General features: G+C 36.0%; 2 protein-coding genes across 2 annotated transcripts; both read left to right on the forward strand.

The window, feature by feature from the left end:
- The first annotated feature begins 22 nt into the window (after window positions 1-22).
- On the forward strand, window positions 23-5,856 carry LOC306987307 (sialidase-1-like). Its single transcript, XM_079591449.1, has 6 exons — window positions 23-322; window positions 970-1,159; window positions 1,270-1,532; window positions 1,773-1,955; window positions 4,045-4,264; window positions 4,359-5,856. Exons 1-6 carry the CDS (start codon window positions 248-250, stop codon window positions 4,577-4,579), a joined length of 1,152 nt encoding a protein of 383 aa, XP_079447575.1. The 5' UTR covers window positions 23-247; the 3' UTR covers window positions 4,580-5,856.
- A 462-nt stretch (window positions 5,857-6,318) lies between these two features.
- Window positions 6,319-19,567, forward strand: LOC306987308 (sialidase-1-like). Its single transcript, XM_079591450.1, has 7 exons — window positions 6,319-6,682; window positions 7,174-7,363; window positions 7,487-7,749; window positions 9,725-9,837; window positions 17,097-17,166; window positions 17,271-17,490; window positions 17,991-19,567. The coding sequence occupies exons 1-7, from the start codon at window positions 6,617-6,619 to the stop codon at window positions 18,215-18,217; spliced, it is 1,149 nt and encodes a 382-aa protein (XP_079447576.1). The 5' UTR covers window positions 6,319-6,616; the 3' UTR covers window positions 18,218-19,567.
- Window positions 19,568-20,727: the final 1,160 nt, after the last annotated feature.

Raw genomic sequence — 20,727 nt, forward strand, 5'->3', positions numbered from 1 at the left:
TACACTGTTGCCGCAGGTTGAAGCGATTTTTATTAGCAATTGAGCTGGTTTTGTTGTTCAGACCTGGCAACCCTGAGTGTCAGTCACATGACTGTATGGTCTGGTATGGTTGAGGATGTGAGTACTGAGTAGTCCGTTGTTGTCATGTGTCGATACTTCAGGATTCACAAGCGTTATTAAAATAAATAAATACCTTAGTGCTTCTCTTCATGTGCTATCTGCACTTGTCCTTGCCTTAATCGTTTCAATGGATTTTATTCGACAATTTGGGATTCTACTTGGGATAGCAGTGTTTTCCTGTGCGCTTGCGGATAAGTCTCAGGTAAACAGTACATGACTGACTGTCACATGATAGTGTCCTGCTCTGTACACGCTGTTCCTTTGTTCGACTATAACATTAATATGCAGACTGAAGTATAATTTAAGATTTATGTTGCAGTGGTGCATGACTGTAACAGTTAAGCTTTGTGAATGTCACTAAGAGAAAATGAGCGTTTTCAATTTTCAACTGTCCTGTTGTGCTAGTTAAGAGAATTCATGAAACTTAACTGTATTTACCGGTAACGTTAGATTTTTCATACAGATCTAGTAAATCTTTCCTTTATTTTTGTATCTTAATTCCAGTCAAAATCTCTATGTAAAAAATATTTTACATCCCAAAACAGTCAGCCACATATATGCATCTACTCATTTTACCAAATTAACCAAGTTTATTTTTTGCATAAACATCTTTACAGAGATACTGTGAACGAACTAGTAAAGTAGTTCATTTATAGGGGCTTTAATTATTTTCTATTTATTTATTTAAGTTGTTAATCTTATAGAAATAATAGTTACTGAAAAAGCCTTGACACAAACATGTTGACACCAAATTTATTGGTTTGTCATGTGACCAAGTTTAAAGATCAGTTTTTAACTGATTTCTTCATCCCTTTGTTTTATTTTTGTTATTCTCCATGCTTCCCACAGATTGACCCACTGATATATGAGGAGCAGTTGCTATGGGTCAGCGGTGGAGCCGGTCAGGTCAACACTTACAGGATCCCTCTGCTAACTTTCACATTACGTGGTAGTCTGCTGGCGTTCACTGAGGCCAGGAAAATGTCTTCCAGTGACGTCGGGGCGAAGTTCATCGCACTGAGGCGTTCCACAGACAGAGGTGGATCATCCACTTTTACTGGCTCATTCTGAAATGCTTCATAAATTGAGTCCTAAATGGCTATTGCTTTAGATGGAACTGAATTCCTATCTCTTTCTTGTATTTCTCAGGTGCCACCTGGTCTCCCACCTCATTCATTGTGGACGATGGTTCTCTAGCAGATGGGCTGAGTCTTGGTTCCGTGGTTGTGGATGAGGAGACTGGTGCTGTGATACTCATCTATTCTCTGTGTTTTCACCATCACTATTGCAACCCCTCCAGCACCCTGATGGTGCAGAGCCTGGATGACGGGTTCACCTGGAGCGCTCCACGAAACCTGTCCATTGAGCTGGGGGTGAAGAGCTTTGCCCCAGGGCCTGGCTTTGGAATACAGGTATGGTTAGCGCTGTCTGCTTTCTGTTCCTCCTTCAAACGAAAACATTACTTTAAGACTTCCTGTTGTTTATGATGCTGGTATGACTTCTCAGGTTATATAAAACTACATTCGATTGTGTATGTGGTTAAGCATTGGTTTGTAAAGGAGAACGAATAAGCTCACGTGACCTTTTTTCATGTTTTTTCTGCCCAAGAGCAGTTTATATGCTTTTAGTTCATCACATGCCTGTGTTCACAGAAACGTTATCCACCCAATGTGGGCCGTTTGGTGGTGTGTGGCCACGGTTCCATTGCTGGTGATGGGGTCTTCTGTATCCTGAGTGATGATCATGGTAAATCCTGGAGATATGGAGCTGCTCTGAAGAGCATCCCTTACAATCAGCCTAAACAAGAACTGGACTTCAACCCAGATGAGTGTCAGGTAATATTACACTACTTTATCTCAAAACACTGTATAAATATATATGACTGAAGTGTTACTATATGATAATTAGAGTATTTGATTTAATCTGACCATTTGAATGTTGTTGAGTCATTTCTTCGCTAGCATGTTAAGAAATGCAGAATGTCCGACTTTCTGCTTTTAAATGACTCTTTTTGAGCCATTGAAGCCCTAAAAGTCAGTGGTTCTTAAGCTTTTTGAAAAATATTTTCTCAACAAAACTTTTCCAGTTATAAAATGTTTTACTTATAATTTCTACCCCATTAAATATTTAGAGCTTGGCATAACTAGAAAAAAATTATATTCATGCCCATGGATTTTTATAATTTTATTCCAGGTTTTTTAAAACTGTTGTTGAGGGAAGTAAATTAAAGAAATATCTTGATTTTTAGTTGATTTAGCCTATTATAATGCACATTTTTTCTTATTTTAAATATGTTTAAGTCATCTTAAGGCCCCTTGGAAGTTTCCTGTTACATAGGAACTACTGAACATTTAGAAACTACATTAGACTACACTACATCTAGAAGTTTATTATCAAATGCAAAGTATTGAAAATCATAATAAAGCTCTGGAAACACTTGCATTTTTACAACTACTGTATAAGTGTGTCCCATCGGGTAATCAAAAGTTCTACACAAACTTGTGGTCTTCACAACCACTTGAGCCAAATACAGAAAATACGTCATATAAGTAGACAAGTAGTCAAGTGCAAAGACCGCAAGTGTGAGAATTTGGACAGGCCCATTGTTCAATTCTATTGGACACCCCTCTACTGCATGTTTGCGTTGTTGCAGTGTGGACACATTTTGTTTATCTAGAAAATGCAGTGATAGACTATACAAAGATTCACCAGTGGTACTTTCATTGCTAGTTGTCATGTGGTTTGTCTTTCGCTGTGAATATTTCATAGTAAATTTACAATTTCCTCGTGCTTCATTTAATCAGTTAAATGCTCAAGTCATGAAAATTGTAGTAATGAAGCTATATATATATATATACACATACTGTATATATATATATATATATAAAAATATATATTTCTGTATTAGGAGAAATATATATATATATACCGTAATATTTTTATATGCAAGTGATGTAATGTTAATACCGGTATACCAATACGGAAGGACCAAAATCTGCTTTTCAACTTTAAATGTATTGGTAAACACCATAATAATATAGGTGTTATTATAAAAAAGCCACATAATGAATCCGAGTTCATCATATGTGGCCTGACCATAAAACATGGCCAGTATTCATATATTTATGATTTACAGTGTCACTCACACAAATACAAAACACCATCAGGGTAACACATGTGACAACTAAAATAATACAATAAACATTCACACACACAAAAAAACACAACAGAAAATCCCCCCCAAAAAAAACTAATGTTATAGTGATAATGACCTACTGACACCAAAAATAAAAAACTATTTAAATAAAATTTAATCATATGTGATGTGTCAAGCAGGGACTTCGAGGAGTGTCATTTTACTGTTTTTCACCAAAAAAGCGTCCACATAGTTACAATAAACTATATAACCTGTAAGTAGATGAAAACGTAATGCGATGCACTCTATGTTTTAGATGAGACGTTATAATGACGAACAGAATGCATATATCCAATATTCGCTAGTCAAACTCCAAACTCGTAACTCCACTTGAGCTTGATTTTGGTCAAATTTTAATAATATAATTACACGTGCAAGTGTCGGACCATATATAAAGCCACAATACCACAACACTGTGTTTAATTGTTTAAAAAACATTTTTTTTTAAACTTTTCCCCCCCATTTCCTGAAATGTAGTGGATTTGGACGTACAAGGTTACTGCCCGACAGTGACGGTATAATGCGATGTTAAACCATTTACAGTTTTCCACTATATGGTATTGTAGCTTACATTTAACCAATTAACAGGTTTTTACTGTACTGTACTCAATCATTTTTTCTGTAAAACTTACACACATTTTTAACAGTGTAGGCTTGATATTAAACCGCTGCACTACTTGACTTCGTTTGACTTGACACATTCCCCTCCCTTACATCTGCCTTAACAGCCAGTGGAACTAGAGGACGGAAGCATAGTCATCAATGTACGCAACCAGAACAACTACCACTGCCACTGTCGAATAATAGTGCGGAGTTTGGACGGAGGCGAGTCTCTGCCTGTGGAGGAGCTGGTATTTGACAAAACGCTGATTGACCCTGCCGTTGCAGCCGGTGCCCTGCAGAAACAAGGAGTGATGTACTTCACCAACCCTTCCAACTCTCAGCACAGTAGGAAGAGCAGTTCACAATGTCTTACTGAGAAATATCAAAGTTAAATCTTTATGGAACCGTAATGTCTGTTTTTTGTTTTTTTTTTGCACAGGGGTCAATTTAACTCTTCGCTGGTCTTTCACTGATGGGAAGTCATGGGAAAAGGAGGCAGTCCAGATCTGGGCGGGGCCAAGCGGTTATTCGACTATGACGTCATTCAAGGGTGATTCTCCAGAGGACAACAAATATATCTATGTCATTTATGAAAAGGGCCATAAAGATTACTGTGAAACCATCTATTTTGCCAAAATTCATCTATATGGAGGAAAATAGTATACAGGTGAAGAAAGAAAAGGGATATTTAGGACTTTAAAATGGACTTTTTTGAGAAAATCAAGAATAATTTTTACATTTCTCTACATCACATTTGGGGTTACGGCTGGTCTGTACTATTCACTGCTTTGATATGAATTCCACTCCAGAAAGAATCAAGACGTCCTGCTTCATTGTAAGATTGATACTGTATATAGCCTACAGTAATGTAATAGTATAAAAACAACTATTACCTACTGGTAATTTTACTCCAGTACTTACTTAGTCTCACTCCAACGCACAAATCTTTCTATAATATAAGCGTCTTGATGAAAGTTCTTAATTTCTTTGTGCAGTTGGTGAGCTGAACATGGGTTGCACATGTTTATTGAGACTATTTGAAGGTTTTTAAACCACTCAGGTGATGTTTATCGTGCCAATCCTTTTATTTATTCTTTTAAAGACTTGTTTTAAATTGGGTTTACAATACTGGTGTGAATCTTCATGAAGCTATAACAATCTTAAAATGTTTTCTACTGTTCAACGGTGATTGATTTGCAAGTCTTGAAATAATGTTTTAAAGGTACACTGTGTAACTTTTTGTTCAAAATTCATATAATGAGCAAGTACATTGTGAATCCAAATTCCAAACTGTGTTTTTGTCTTATCCTGAATCCCTGCAGTACTCCTCCTTAAGGGTTTCAATTATGAGCTTTTTAGACCAGGCGACAGGACAACCGACAAGTAGCTCAGTACCTGCGTGACTCATCATATACATAAACAGCGAGAAGTAGCTCCGGCTACAATGTTGTTCAACAAGATGCATGCAGTTTTGTTTATTAACCTGCTAGAGCGCCACTATGTAGAGTTACATAGTGTACCTTTTAATACAGAAATGTGATTTGATTTTAATTACCTTTAGATGTTTCTCCAGTCCCTGGTTTTCCTTAAATTAATAAGGGGTTGAGACAGATATAGAAACCCAGCAAGCAGTGTTTTTTCTCCACATTATACAGCTGTGAAGTCAGCAAACCCATTTTATATCTTTTTTTTTTTCCGGTTATATGGTTTTGTTTACCTAGTCTGGCCCTTTTGTGGCACCAGATGTTGTATTTTTAAATGACAGCCATTTATTTAGGTAACATCCTAATGTAAGCGAAATATTACATGTTGAAAGTCAACCAAAAGGCTTTTGCTGTTTTACATTTGATATTAACACATTTGATTTTTCACTTGATTTGCTGGATTGCACAGGGACGTCTTTCATTGTTCAATAAATTTTTCTATTTTGGTACAGCAACTCGTTGTTTTATTTTAATTCTCATCATATAAAATACACAAGAATACAGCTTTTCCTGCCATTATGTTTTAAGATGCAACATTTTCACCTTGAAAATATTCAGATGATAGCTAGAATGTTCTCAATACCAACACAAATTGAATTATATGGTACTTTGCTCCCTCCACCTGTCCTCAGACTTCAGAGAGAGAGAGAGAGAGAGAGTGTGTGTGTGTGTGTGTGTGTGTGTGTGTGTGAGAGAGAGAGAGAGAGAGAGAGAGAGAGAGAGAGAGATACACTCAATACACAGGTAGCTACTCTACCATTTAAAAGTTTCAAATCTGTAAGATTTCTCTTATGATCACCAACGCAAAATAGCCTACAGTACAATTTATTTTGACTTAGGCTAAGAAGCATATGCTCATATCATATTTTCTGTCACAGCCTGTAATTTAAAATAATAATAATACTTTCCCTAAGTGTGTCATATTAGTAGCTAAACCAGAAAAAGTCCAATGTTTAGGCTACTTGTGCAGGCCTACATCAGCAAAATAATATATTGTTAAATTTGCCAATATTTTCCATATTTGACATTAAGTTGGTGGTCAAGTTAAGTTATTAAACTGAGGGCTGCATCTGTTATTGATTTAAAATGTCATGTCAGCAAAGTAAACCGGTCTGTTAAACCGGTTCTCACGTGCGCTTGTAATTTCTAAATACCTGAAGGTAAAATATTACAGAATTACAATAGTGCACATGACTTGACAACAGCTGCCGTCATGCGTCGGACTCTTTTGCGGATTTTGCTTCTGACGGTACTGTGTTCATTTGCGCGAAATGAAAAGGTAAGGTTTACGATTTTGTTTATAATTGACGATTGTTAATTAGCCTAATAATGACAACACATCACGCGTCGCGAACAAATATTTCAATAATTAAACCAAAATACAACACACGTAGCTATTAATTTGGCTACTGTGACAGTGTTGTGACAAAGTGAAGTTTGTGATTATCGAAAACTAAATCTTTGTGTCAAAAGTCCACGTGGATTGCGAGAAAAAATTGTTTGATAAAAAGAAAGTAGGCGTAGCCTATGTATGTATTTTATTTATTTATCCATTATTTATAGGCTACCACTTTATTCAGAATTTTCTTAAATGAGGGAAATGTTTGTGTTGGTAGAAAGGTTAGCTTATAGCCTAGTCAAAAGTCATTGCCTTCACAGAACCTGTCTTTCAACAATGAGCTTCTTCACTGAGAAATGTTCAACGGAGTAAAAAGCGCCACAACTAGCCTCACCTTTTTCCTTTTGTGTTTTATCTTTTCACATGAACAGATCAATCCTGCTGTCGCTGATGAGCAGCTGCTCTGGGTCGGTGGTCAAACTGGAGAAGTTCACACCTACAGGATTCCCCTGCTCACCTTCACTTCTCAGGGGAGTCTGCTGGCTTTTGCAGAGGCCCGGAAGTTGTCCTTCAAAGACATCGGAGCCAAGTTCATAGCTTTAAGACGGTCCACAGACAGAGGTGTGTCACATTGAGATCCAGTTTACTAGCTCACTTGATGATCTGAACCGAAAGACGTGTAAGATTCTGTTTTTCATTCTCTTTTTCTTCTCAAACTATCACTTTCTACTGACACGTTCTCAGGTGCCACCTGGTCTCCTACCTCATTCATAGTGGACGACGGTTCTCTAGCAGATGGGCTGAACTTAGGTTCAGTAGTTGTGGATGAGGAAACGGGTGCTGTGATACTCATCTACTCGTTGTGCTTCCACCATCGCCATTGCAAATCCTCCAGCACCATGATGGTGCAGAGCCTGGATGACGGGTTCACCTGGAGCGCGCCACGAAACCTCAACCCTCAACTGGGGGTCAAGAGTTTTGCTCCTGGACCTGGCTTCGGTATACAGGTGTTCAATTAGACACTCATCTTTGGGTTCTTCACGTACACCTCCCATAGTCTCATATTTTAGCATCATTTTGGTTGACTGCTGGCCTTTTAAGATGTGGCCACATTAATCATTGTTCGAGGAAAGTCATTTCAATAGGAATTTACACACTTTGGAATTTCATGTGAGTGTGAAAAAATTCCCCTCGCAGATCTCGCATCAGGTTTAAGATGGTCATTCAAATTCATCATGTTGACCAACAGAAAGCTGCTTGGTTTGAAAGTGACCTCTGTGTGAGCTGCGTTTTGTGCCTCTCTACACTATTGACAATAGACAATGGACCATTTTTGTCTGCAGAATTTTGCTGAAACTTCGCTAATGTGACCTTTAAGGGCAATTCACACTGCATCGACAGACACGGACTAATGCGGACAATCACCAGATTACAGTATGCCACTTTTCAGACATTCCACGACCCAACAAACGTTGATTGAACATGTTCAGTCGATGAAAACAAGCCTTGACCAACGTCAGCTGATCTGACAAAACCTGATGAAGTGTCTGTTGCCATTGTTTGGGGTCTGTCAGTGCAGTGTGAATTGGCCTTTAGTCAGATAAGTTCTCACTCCGTCATAAATCGAATACTTCCCTAGTATATAGTATGCGAAAAACAGTACACCAACAAGAGTAATTTGTCTTAATACATTGAATTAAAAAACTGTAGGCGAAAAGTACCCAGATGACCGACTACTTCCATCGAGATTCTAAAGTGCGCATTCAATGGAAACTTTAATATCCCATGAGGCTACGGGAGAAGATTTGTGAATGGCAGTGAAGCAACATAACTGACGCCCTTAAGTCACATGACAGTGACAACAGGGCGGATGTAGTACATTCCGAATTCCTTACATTCTACACACATTCATACTGTATAGAATATTATTTTTTAATGGTTGCGAAGTAAGTTTCAAACGATTTCGGACGCAGCAACTGCCTGAATTACGGTGGTGATGTATACCAGTACAAAAAGTACCACAGTACCAAAAATATAAAGCGATATGATACCAACACACTCAAAAAAGTTGAAACAAATGTATATTTAAATTTTAAAAAATTAATTAAAAATGCATAACTTTGCTAGGTATAAAATGAGTTCATTGATTCCAGCACGTTTCCGCTTTGCCATTTACCAAGTGTGGTTTAAAACTTGTGCATTTAGTTATTTCACTTAAGTTTTACTTTTATTTAATACTTTACATTTATTCTAAATTCATAATATGTACACTGTGTAAAAATACCCAATTCATTTGAATGGAAACTTGTTTGAAAATCAGACTACAGTGTGTCAGTGTTATTTTAGTACTACTCATATAATAGAATGTATTATTTTTAAATAGCATTTTAATTTTGGTTTACATTTGAGTAGTTTTATTATGTGCTTTTTGTCATTTTTATTTATATAATATTTATTTTTAGCTGTAAATTATTTTATTTCAGTTAAAGTGCTCCTATTCAATGCAGCCTGGCAATAGAGGCAGTGTGACATGATGTTATGAATGAAAGTTAATATTTAAGTGGAAAAAAAGCATCAATGCATGATTCGACTATTAAAATAATGCATTGATTGTATAATTCTATAGCTGATTATCATTATTAATGATGTCCAATATGTTAACAGATGCTCAGTTGCATATATTTGACAAATATATAATTTATATACCGGTAATCAATAGTTTGTTGTTAATTTGTTGTTAATCCCTGCTTGGCCCTTATCTGCCATCAATTTAGCACCAACTCCAATATACTGAACCACACCTAATCTATATGACAAACAGCATCCTATTTTTGTTTTGTTTATTTAGTTTTTTAGTTCTTTAGTTTAGTTTAGTTCTTCTTATGTGAGTTCAAATCTGGGGTTGACATTTCTTCCAGTCATAGAGATTCATTAAATGATGATTTAAGATCTCTTACCATGTTTTGCTAATGGTGCCAACAGAAACATCATTCACCTGCTATTGGGCGTCTGGTGGTGTGTGGCCACGGCAGTATCTCTGGAGATGGAGTGTTTTGTATCCTGAGTGATGATCATGGAAGCACATGGAGATACGGAGCTTGTTGAAGATTTTATTATTTAGAAGATCAGTAATTTAGCTACATATTAAGACACTATTATTTACTTTGTGAGTGTGTGACTTTGGATGTACTTTTAGGGGCTTGAAGAAAGGTCAAAGCTGCTGGTGCAGCAGATAATTCTATTTGAGTGTGTCACATGGTGCAAGACCCTATCTATAGGATGTATGACCATTTTTGGAGGCACTGTATGCATATATGTGAAAAGCTAACCGATGTTCGGGAGTCATCTCCTGCGGGGAGTGATCTCCTGCAGGACCTCCCGCAGGGAGGTTGCTCGGCTTTGTTTGTGAATAAAGTCTAACATTTCTGGCATCAAAGATCTCTGAGAAGTGATTTCATAAAAAGATTGAAACCACAACAAATGGCACCCCAGCGGGACTTGTTAGGAGCTGAAGGAACCACACAGGGCATCTCTGGTGACCGGCACAAACAACAGTGGCCACTGTACTTTGAGGTGAGCATTTTTGCTTTTGTGTAAAGTATGTGTTGGTCACCAGCAGCTGCCCGGAAGTGGTAAGAAAAGCTTCTTCAAATTTAAAAGAACCAAAACAAAATTGAAAAAGGGGTCTTTGATTCCAGAAATGATTGCATGCAGTTTGATTTCTAATAAGAAGGCCTTGTAGATATCAAGTAGTTTGTAATAGCGCGGGGGAGCTCCCAGTAGTGTTTACCAGTGCTTATGTGATCCTGTGTGGATTGTATGGACACTGGTGTTGCTGATTTGGCGCTAAGGTTTTGTTGTACGAATATGCAAGAATCTGTGTTTTGCTTTATTAAGTGGGCCTCGATGGATAATAGGCAAGAGCATGCATACAGATGATTTGTATTTACTGATAAGGATATCAGTTGATTTATCTGTGTTTTTGCGTTTCAAGAGGGCCTCGATGGATGATTACGCAAAAAGCATGCACACAGGGTGTTTTTCTTGTAAGTGGGCATTGAATGATACAAGAATAGCATATACACAGAAGAAGATTTTATGTTGTCAAGTGGGCCTGGATGGATGACAACCGTACTGATAAGGATATCAGTTATTATTGATTTGTGTTTTACTTGTAAGTGGGCCTTGAAGGATACAAGTAAATAGCATGTGCACAGATGAAGTTTTAGTATAGTTAAAGAGGTATTGTTTTTTCACTGTGTTGAGGAAGTGAATCAGTGAATCTTAGAGGTATTGTTTTTGCTGTGTTGAGGAAGTGAATCAGTGAATATTTAATGTAGTGTTTTGAAAAAAAATTGAGAAGTAGCGAATAATTCAGATCTGACAGGGAATAGAGTACAGAATAGGGTGTGTGTATCTGTGGGATCCTGTGTCTTGCTTGACTGTGCCTGTGAGTAAAAATAGTGACCCCCCTGACCCTGGTCACTTGAAAAGGGACAAAGAATGTGTGAATGAGATTTAGAGACATGAAATAAATGGTGTATTAACAAAAGTAAAGGAAGACAATTGTTTCAAGATATTAACTCTGCAGATTATTGCAGTATGAAAAAAAAAGAAAGAAAAAAAAAGAAGTATTTAATTTGTATCTCATTATCCCTGAAGACAGAGTGGAAAAATTATTCCATTGCAGATTATTAAGTTTGTGTTAAGAAAAGTGTGCTGAAGGTGAGCAAGATTGGGTGACTAAGTTTCAACAATCATAAACATTTTACAAGAATCTTAGAATTGTAGTAAATGGGAATGGTTGATTCTGTAATTAAAAAGAAAAGATAAGAGGAATTCCTTGATGTTGGTTGAGAAAAATGTTATTCACCATGCTAGATTATTTGAACACAGCATGCAAAAATAGAATAAAGATTGAAAGCTGATTTTATGATAGGGAAAATTTAATTATACTTAGATTATCAAAGTTAGATTATTGCTGATATTGAAAAACAGAAATAGCTTGCTTTTTCCTGCAATGAAGAACTTGCTTTACTAAAAATAGAATGGAAGAACTGCTGTTGTCAACCAGTGAGATTTTTTATGTAAAAGAACTAGTAAAAAAAAAAAGATGGTTAAAAAGTGGACTTTAGATAAAGAGCTGATAGCTCAGACACAATTGAAACTAGTTAAAAGTTCAATTTGATTCATGCAGATCTCTGAGTGTTCAAATTTCAGATGGCTTCATTGACAGTTTCGAATGAAAGCAACAAGAGGCCAAAGGTCAAAGAGACTGCAGAAAGAAGACAGAAGTGGGTGAGGGGCTTTCAGCTCCCCTCCTGAAATTGACTTTCTGGAAAGCTCAACAAGGAGAAAGACTGATATAAATGATGGAAAAGGTGAAACGTTCACTTGAGACTTTTCCTAAGGAAAAAGAGAAAATCCTGAGATGCAAAACTCAGGCAGGATCAACTTCAAAGCCCAAACTGAGAAGAGGCAGAGAAACAGCAGGCCTTTGAGTGACAGCATCGGCTGACAACATATGCAGAGCGACAGCCAAGAAGCTTCAACGGACTGATGATCTAAAAACAGAAGAACTGCAATTGTACGGGCACCACAGGTGTGGCAACTAATGATCACTCTAAAGACTGCTTCAAAGTTGGTTAATTATTATATTAACTTTATTCATTTTGATTATTCACTGGTCTAAGAGCAATTCTTTATATTCTCTGCTAAACTAACCCTCTCTGCTTTTTCAGTAGGTACAAGTCCAGCCCTATAAGAAAAAGAAAATATGTTGACAGACAGAAGTGGGTGCTCAAACTCACCAAATAATTAGAACGGAGGCTGGATTTGGTATAGTGAGGGCTATTAGATTAAACAACTATAGGGCTAAAAGCATGATAGAATTATTCTCTGGCAAAGAAAAAGATAGACAAAATGTCAAAGCATGATTATTATTGTAAAAGCATGATTATTATTGATTATTATTGTTGACAAAGCAATGATACTGGTCACTCCATCTTGTTTTGGTAAATTCTAGAGATAGATTGGAGGGAAAAGTTACTCCAAAAGTCCAAAATTATGAAATCACAAACGTCAAAACTGGGATAATGAAATGGAAATGTTACTGGCCAAGAATCCAAGATTATGCAGAGATCTCCAATTTTCTTCTTAAAAGCAGCTCATGAGCAAAGACAAAAATAATATGAAAGAAAAATTAGACCAACTAGGCCTATTATTCTAAAATATAGAGGATATTAGAGTTTATAAAAAGAAAAAAGGTTTTGTACAACCGGTGTTAAATGGAAACCTTACGATCATGGAAACTTCTCAATAGTGATTGGACATAGTTGTGTTGACCTGATCAGACCTTGTGGCATTCCACAGCTAAAATTATAAGTTCTGCATTTAGAGCAGAACCTGCTGCAGCAGTAACAGGAGTGTGTGTTGGCCAATGGGTGTGACTGGGTATGAATGGTGTGAGAGATTGTGTTTGAAGAGACTGAGGCAAATCAATTATTTTGCCAATACAGCTGTATTGAAAATTGAATATGTGGGCCCACAGGGCAAATTCTGCCCAATAAAATAATGACCATGGATGAATTTGGTTAAATTTCCTGGTTGAAACTGTAGTGGCAATAGAAAAAATTGGGAAAAAACAGTGCCACATTTTGCGCAGCGCATAACACATCTTACTTTCCTTTCAGAATATCATGATGGAGCATAACAAATCTGACTTTCTTTTCAGCATATTGCGATGGAGCTGATTCTTTGTCAAAAGTATGAAATAATGTCTTGTAACTTTTGTCTTGTAAAGTGGGTTGAGTGTTGTCCAAGATGAATAGTGTGCTGATAGTGGGACTCAAAACAATGAAATACGTTTTAAATTGACTAATTGTAAAAAGTACATTTGAAATGTAATGTGAGAATAATGTAAAGAAGGTGCAAATATGAAGATAAAAAGCCAAATTTATGAAAAATAAAGGGAATATATGGGTTCAAGCCCTGCTGATAATAAAAGGAAACCACTCAGCCCACATGACCATTCTACAGGTAACACCGAGGAGGACAATGGGCCAGATGAGCAGATGATTTAATATATGTTGTTGTCACTAACATAAATAATTAAGATTTAATTCACAGATGATAGTAGCTCACTTCCAGGAAGGTTTCTGGGATGGTTCTAACAAAGAACCAGTGACTGTGCATTGTAATCTCAAAAGAGGCTTGTGCATTAATCAAAGTGACTTGAGTCCATGCCTCTCAACTTAAAATACACCAACAAGCCTCAACCCCCTCGACAACAGAAAGTGAGGGATCAATGATCTTCCCTTGCAAATGAGAGGAAACAACCCATTGCAACAACTCACAAAGATCAACATGAATGGAAAAAGGAGACAAACTTGACCAGAATCACAGGAATGAAAAGTTGCAGAATGTGGGAGATTCACAAGGAGTTGTGCAAAGAAGAGAATCAACAGAGTGAAAGAGATGAGTACAAGTTCAGACAATACTCAACATCAACCAAACTTTTCTAAAAATGTAATGTTAAAGCCCTTGAATAGACTTAGTAGCAACCTAATAATAACCCCACCAGAAAAAATTATTGAAGAGAGAAAATGTATGGTATGATGATAAAATGAATGTTAACGACTAATTCAAGAAATTTACATAGCATAATGGGAATTAAGACAATTCATAAAGGAAAATATATAAAAATTTTAAAATAGATTTAAAAAAAAGGGTACTCCAATGCAACTTAAAATTACAATTTAAGGCTACAATTGAAATTAAAACAAGTATTAAGACTGGCTATTAACAAATATTCGATTTCAACTTTAATTCATAAGATTATGTTATGATTCAATATGCTATTGACTAAATAAAATATTAAGTAGTGCTAATAGAATGACAAATTCAATTGGAAGTTATTCGAATTCAATAACAAGCAGGATCTTAAGAACAATTTATGGTACCAGAGGAGGGTCAAAAAGATATTTGACATTCACATGAAGGACAGATTGTTACACCAACATCACTTTTGAATATTTTCAATCCAGATGCGCCTGGTTTTGACCAGTACGCAAGGGGGGAATTATGAGAGATTAAGGAAAAGGAGAGATTAAGAATGTGAAATTTGTAAAGAGAGATTACGAATGTGAAATTTGTGCCAAAAAACAAAGTTAAGAAAGGAACAGTGACACAAATAGGCGAGAAGGACTATTAAAATACTTGATAATGGATTATGTGGACATGATATAGACGGGCAAAGGCAATGTTATTAGCAGAGGAAGGGCAGATGCAGAAATGAGATTTCTAACAGAGAAGTATTCCTTAGATTTGAAATGCTATCAGAAATAAATTCAGATAATGGGTTAGCAAGTTATTCCAAGAATATTGAAGATTAAAATGAATTGTATACGAACACTTAAATTGCACACAGGGAAGCTTTAATAATAAAGTTATAATGCTTTATGTTTTAAATGGTTGATATAAAAAGTTTTAGATGGTTAGATTTATTTAAATATACAGAAAAAAAGAGAGATGTAGGCTACATATAATGAATATGTAAGGTAGAGGAAAAGTTATTTTCTAGAGTTATTTGTTCTAATTGTCTAATGAGTTTATTGAATGACTTTTATGAGGTAAATGTAACATTGCTCTAAAGCTTTCTTAGTTTGAGTGATTACATGGGATATAACTAGATTATTCATGAGTTTATTTAGAAATTAGTAGAAAGGAAGAAAAGGTATTCAGTTGAGAACCGCTTGAACTGAAGAGCTCCAATGAGGAGCTATAACGCAAGATTAAAAATGTCTAAATGGTATTTATTGTTACATTTTGGTAATAAAACTGAATTTAAAATATGAAACTTTATAACGAAACACAAAGAGATTTAAAGGATAGAAGGTGCACTACAATGTTCTGTTCGTTCATCAACTAAAAATGATTGACTAAAAGATTGATTCTTCGAATTTAATAATTAATATTCCTTCATAAAAAGAAGCAAGTGAAAATGAGAAAAATAGGTATTTAACCCAGCCCTATTTTAAATCAAAATTCATATGGATCACGAAAAATAAAAACGCAGAATGAATAAATTATTTATTATAAATCAGCAGAGATTTACTGTAATGCTTTGTCTGCATTAGGAGGAAAACAATTACATGAGAAAAGTAGAAGGACTTATGTTTGAAGATCAGTGTTGCACGTTTACCAAATAATACTGTGCAGGGAGGAACATTTAGCGAATACAGGATTAAGTCAAAAAAAGTTTAAAAGCAAAAAGTTAAGAAAAACTTGATTTGAAGATTGGAGAAGTATGAACATGGTTTGCTAAATTAGGAATGTTTTCTGAAGTTGCAATATTGAAAGGTGGTTATTATTCTGTTGTGTACTTCCCATAGTAAGATCATTAGTTGTTAAAATCACTGTTAAACAAATGGAAATGCTGAAATATCAAGATAATGAAAATTAATTTTAAAGGGCAACCAATATTATTAAGATTGGGCTTATAAACCAAATTTAAATGTACAAAAATTGGATGTTGATTCAAGTACCTCAAATAAAGATGAAGAAGATGATTGATGAGCCAGACCCTGGGAGTCTGGGTCGAAGAGGATATCTACACCGCAAGAATACTTTTAAATGTATAAGGGATTTTTATGTTTGACATACTCTACTGTGACAATAACAGGCAATGCTGAACCAACTTTATCCACACACTTATAACAATGTTTTTTGTTTTATTAGGGAGAATTCGAAGTCTTTTACTTTCTCCATTGAATGAAAGAAAGAAAAATATATGGAGGGAGATGTTTGGCTCGAATGCTCCTCCCGAGTGTGGTGCGCATAATCTAGTCATTGGAAAAGAGACTGGGTGACTTGATTTAGTCACTAGGTAGCATAACTGAGGGGACTGGATTTTGAAACTACACTCTGGAAAAGGATACTAAAAGTGGGGCTTAGATAAGCCCCAGAGGAGGGAATGTTGAAGATTTTATTATTTAGAAGATCAGTAATTTAGCTACATATTAAGACACTATTATTTACTTTGTGAGTGTGTGACTTTGGATGTACTTTTAGGGGCTTGAAGAAAGGTCAAAGCTGCTGGTGCAGCAGATAATTCTATTTGAGTGTGTCACATGGTGCAAGACCCTATCTATAGGATGTATGACCATTTTTGGAGGCACTGTATGCATATATGTGAAAAGCTAACCGATGTTCGGGAGTCATCTCCTGCGGGGAGTGATCTCCTGCAGGACCTCCCGCAGGGAGGTTGCTCGGCTTTGTTTGTGAATAAAGTCTAACATTTCTGGCATCAAAGATCTCTGAGAAGTGATTTCATAAAAAGATTGAAACCACAACAAGCTGAACTGAAGAGTATTCCATACAACCAGCCCAAAAACAACCTTGACTTTGACCCCGATGAGTGTCAGGTATGAAGAACTTGTAAACTATGTACTTACAAACTACATACAAACTTCTGTGAATCAGAAGAATTTAGAAAATCTTCGAACTTCTGTCTCATGTTTCATCAAAGCCAGTGGAGCTGGAGGACGGCAGCATCGTGATCAATGTGCGTAACAATAAAAACTATCACTGCCGTTGTCGTATGGTCGCACGCAGTCTGGATGGAGGGGAGTCTCTGCCGGTGGAGAAGCTGGTGTTTGATCACACACTGAAAGATCCTGCAGTTGCAGCTGGAGCTTTAGAGAAGGAAGGAGTGCTCTACTTCACCAACCCAGCCAACTCTACAAACAGTGAGCATGATGATATCAGAAATTAAAATAATAGTTCATCCAAAAAATGAAAAAGTCCTGATTGTTTTCCCACTCCAGTGCAATACAAGATCTATATGTCTTTCTTTCCTCGGCCATAGAGAAATTAAGGTTCTCCATCTATAGCAAGTGAATATTGTTCAATGTAGACCAAAATTGGACCATCCATGACAAGACTTGGTAGACTTTGGAATTAGCAGAAATGGATAATCTTTTTGTTAATTTGTCAATCAGGCATAGCTTTTGGCCGATAGTGGTGATCTCAATTGCTCAATATCAGCCAATTAATCTGCCTGTCCCCAATATATATCACTAGATATTTACACATACATTGATTCTATAATATTTCTCTCTGTCGGTTTGCCTTCTGGCTCTGTTTTGATGTCTGTGGTTTTGTGTGTGCCATAAGAGAGAAGCATATATAATAGTGTATTCATGCTTAAAATATGCTTTTAAGCGACTGTGATTGTTGTTTTCTCTAGGAGTGAACCTCACTCTTCGCTGGTCTCTGAATCACGGTAAATCATGGGTGAAAGATACTCTGAAGATCTGGGCCGGGCCAAGTGGATACTCTTGTATGACGTCACTTAAAGGCAAGGAAATTGAGGATCATAAATACATCTATGTCATCTTTGAGAAAGGCCAGATAGACTATTTTGAGTCCATCTCCTTTGTGAAAATTGACTTGTACCCTGTCAGTGACCAATGAAGAAATGCATTGGCTAATCATGGAAAATGTGTCTTTTTTTCTTATCTAAAAAAAAATGCTGATTTGTTTCTATTTTTTCTTTTAATAATATGTTTTAATAAAACTAAAATCACTGTCATTTGTCTTCCCTTGCCTCTACTCACCTGTCGTACCCTGACTGTGTTTTTATCTGTCTTAGATTGTGCTAGAAATAGAGCCACACAAGCTTGTCCAAGGTTGTGTAACCTGATTTTTGCTTTTACTGATTTATTATCTCTTTTTTTTTTGCCTATTATGTTGTTGTGATGAAAAACATAAAGCGAAGCAACACATGAGATGTATAGCCTATATTTTAAGTTTAATTGGCCTTTATTTCTTACCTTACAGTTAAGATCCCACAACTTTCACTAACATTTTGTAAAGTGTTATGTAAATGTCAGAACAAAATGTTGTTTAAAATAATGTTTTTTGTAACGTTCTTATAACATTTTATACGTTATGCTGAGAGAAAACTGTCTTGATGGGTTTTTTTACTTGATGAACATTCTCATGAGAGAAAACGTTCTTTATGATGTTATTAATATTTTCTGAATGTCTTTGGAATGCTTGTATAAAACATTGTGAGAACAATTTTAATGAAAAGTCCTTACAGTGTTTAAAAATATATATTTCAGTTTCAAAGCAGCTAAAATCATGATGTTATCATGTTAAACATGCAACTTCTGCCACCAGGTGCCACTATCAGTCAGCATTGGCATTACATGAATGTTACACAAGTGGTGCTCACTGCAGAGCCAAATGATGTCCAGCTCCCCCTCTCTGGACGTCTTGGGTGGACCTTGACCTAGTCCAGCTCGACCTCTGTGGATCTAATGGGGGGAGGGATAGAGTTATGGGTATGGTTAGGGTGTGGTTGGACCTTCTAGCTCCACCCATTACAGCCAAATTACTTCTATAGAGGGGGAGCTGGACTTTACGCTCCACTATCAGTGGACAAGCCATGGATAAATCAGATAGTGATAAGCCTCGCATGTGATATGTTGTCCATGTTACAACGTTGTGCACATCTCAATAAGAAAAAATAATAGCATTTGTTGTCATTTGTGAGATGTGGAGTTATTTCAGGTTGTATTTCAGAAGACCAAATCAATGTATCAAAAACAGCATCAATATTTCAGTAGAAATAACTCTAGTCGTCACAGTCACACATGAATACAAATGTCATACTAATACGTTATAATGTACCTACAATAAATCTCACCATTAAATAAACAAATAGCCTACCTACCAGAACTAGCCCATCACATGTCAATCAATGCCATATTAATAAGGTAGGCCTACAATAAAATAAATGTACTGTAGGCTATTAGAAGAATGTCTAACACTATATATGATTGTTAAATGATTAAGATTAAGTAAAGATACAGATCTGTCACCTTGTAAGCATTTTAGGCTAATTTAAATGATTATATGTCACCTGATGGCTGAGCTTGGTATCACATGCTAATTGTTAGCAAGCAAACAATTTTTTTTACCGTTAAAAAGTTTACAGTACATGTACACTGAATTCTGAAAAATAATAATTCATGGGTGCTTTGTGCAAAATGAATTATATGGACTCCTTATATCAATTGGTTATTTTGTGTTCTTTTGGAGTCTCCAAGTGTCCTTTTTTTGGAAAGACACCATTACCTTGAAAAAACGTGCAGAAAATACAGTTTCAATTAGCATTTCAAATAAATGTAGCGGTGGTGGGCATTATAGACTTCTTTTGAAACATTTAAAAAAAAAATATTTTTTAATTATTCCAAACTTGACCGGTAGTGCACAGTATATATATTCCCTTCTTGTAAGGTTTTCTTTTTAGTGGAATTTGTCTTAGCACTTAGCAACAGGAATTAATTACAGAGTCCACATCTGGAAAATATGATGACAGACACAAATCAATTTAAACTGCAGATGCTCAGAGATACAGGGCAGTTAAATCTTATCCTTGAACTATGAACTTATAAATTAGTTAAATAAACTACAAATTGTATGATCTAGGCTAGCTATGGACCATAGTGTCAGAATGTGATCTGTAAACAATTTTTTCTCACACTTCTTTTCTATGCGAATAAATTAATTGCAAAGACGGTTGGTACGTTTTCTTGTTATTCATCTGTGCTGAAAGCACTGCTGCTTCTTGAGGATGACCCACCTGGCATGTTTGATGTCTTTTGTGGATTAGTGTTGGTATTTCTGAAATCAATGAAGCATGCACTGGATCTCAATGTCAAATCAAAGGTGTTTTGTTGAGATGACATAAGCACTGGCTCAAATGGCTTTTTTTCAAATATTTAAATTAATTACCAAATGCATTTCAATGTTTCATACCATTTGTTTGAGTTACACAACAAACAAGTAAACAATTTGCTTTTATTAGTGTGTTTAGACATCATTTACATTGTGCATCATCACCTGTATTTATTACAACGCAAACACTGTTATACTCAAGGCTACATATTTATGATAATTTGCATTTTTACAAT

Source organism: Phoxinus phoxinus (assembly GCF_949152265.1).
Source record: "Phoxinus phoxinus genome assembly, chromosome: 19".
In the NCBI taxonomy this organism is placed as follows: domain Eukaryota; kingdom Metazoa; phylum Chordata; class Actinopteri; order Cypriniformes; family Leuciscidae; genus Phoxinus; species Phoxinus phoxinus.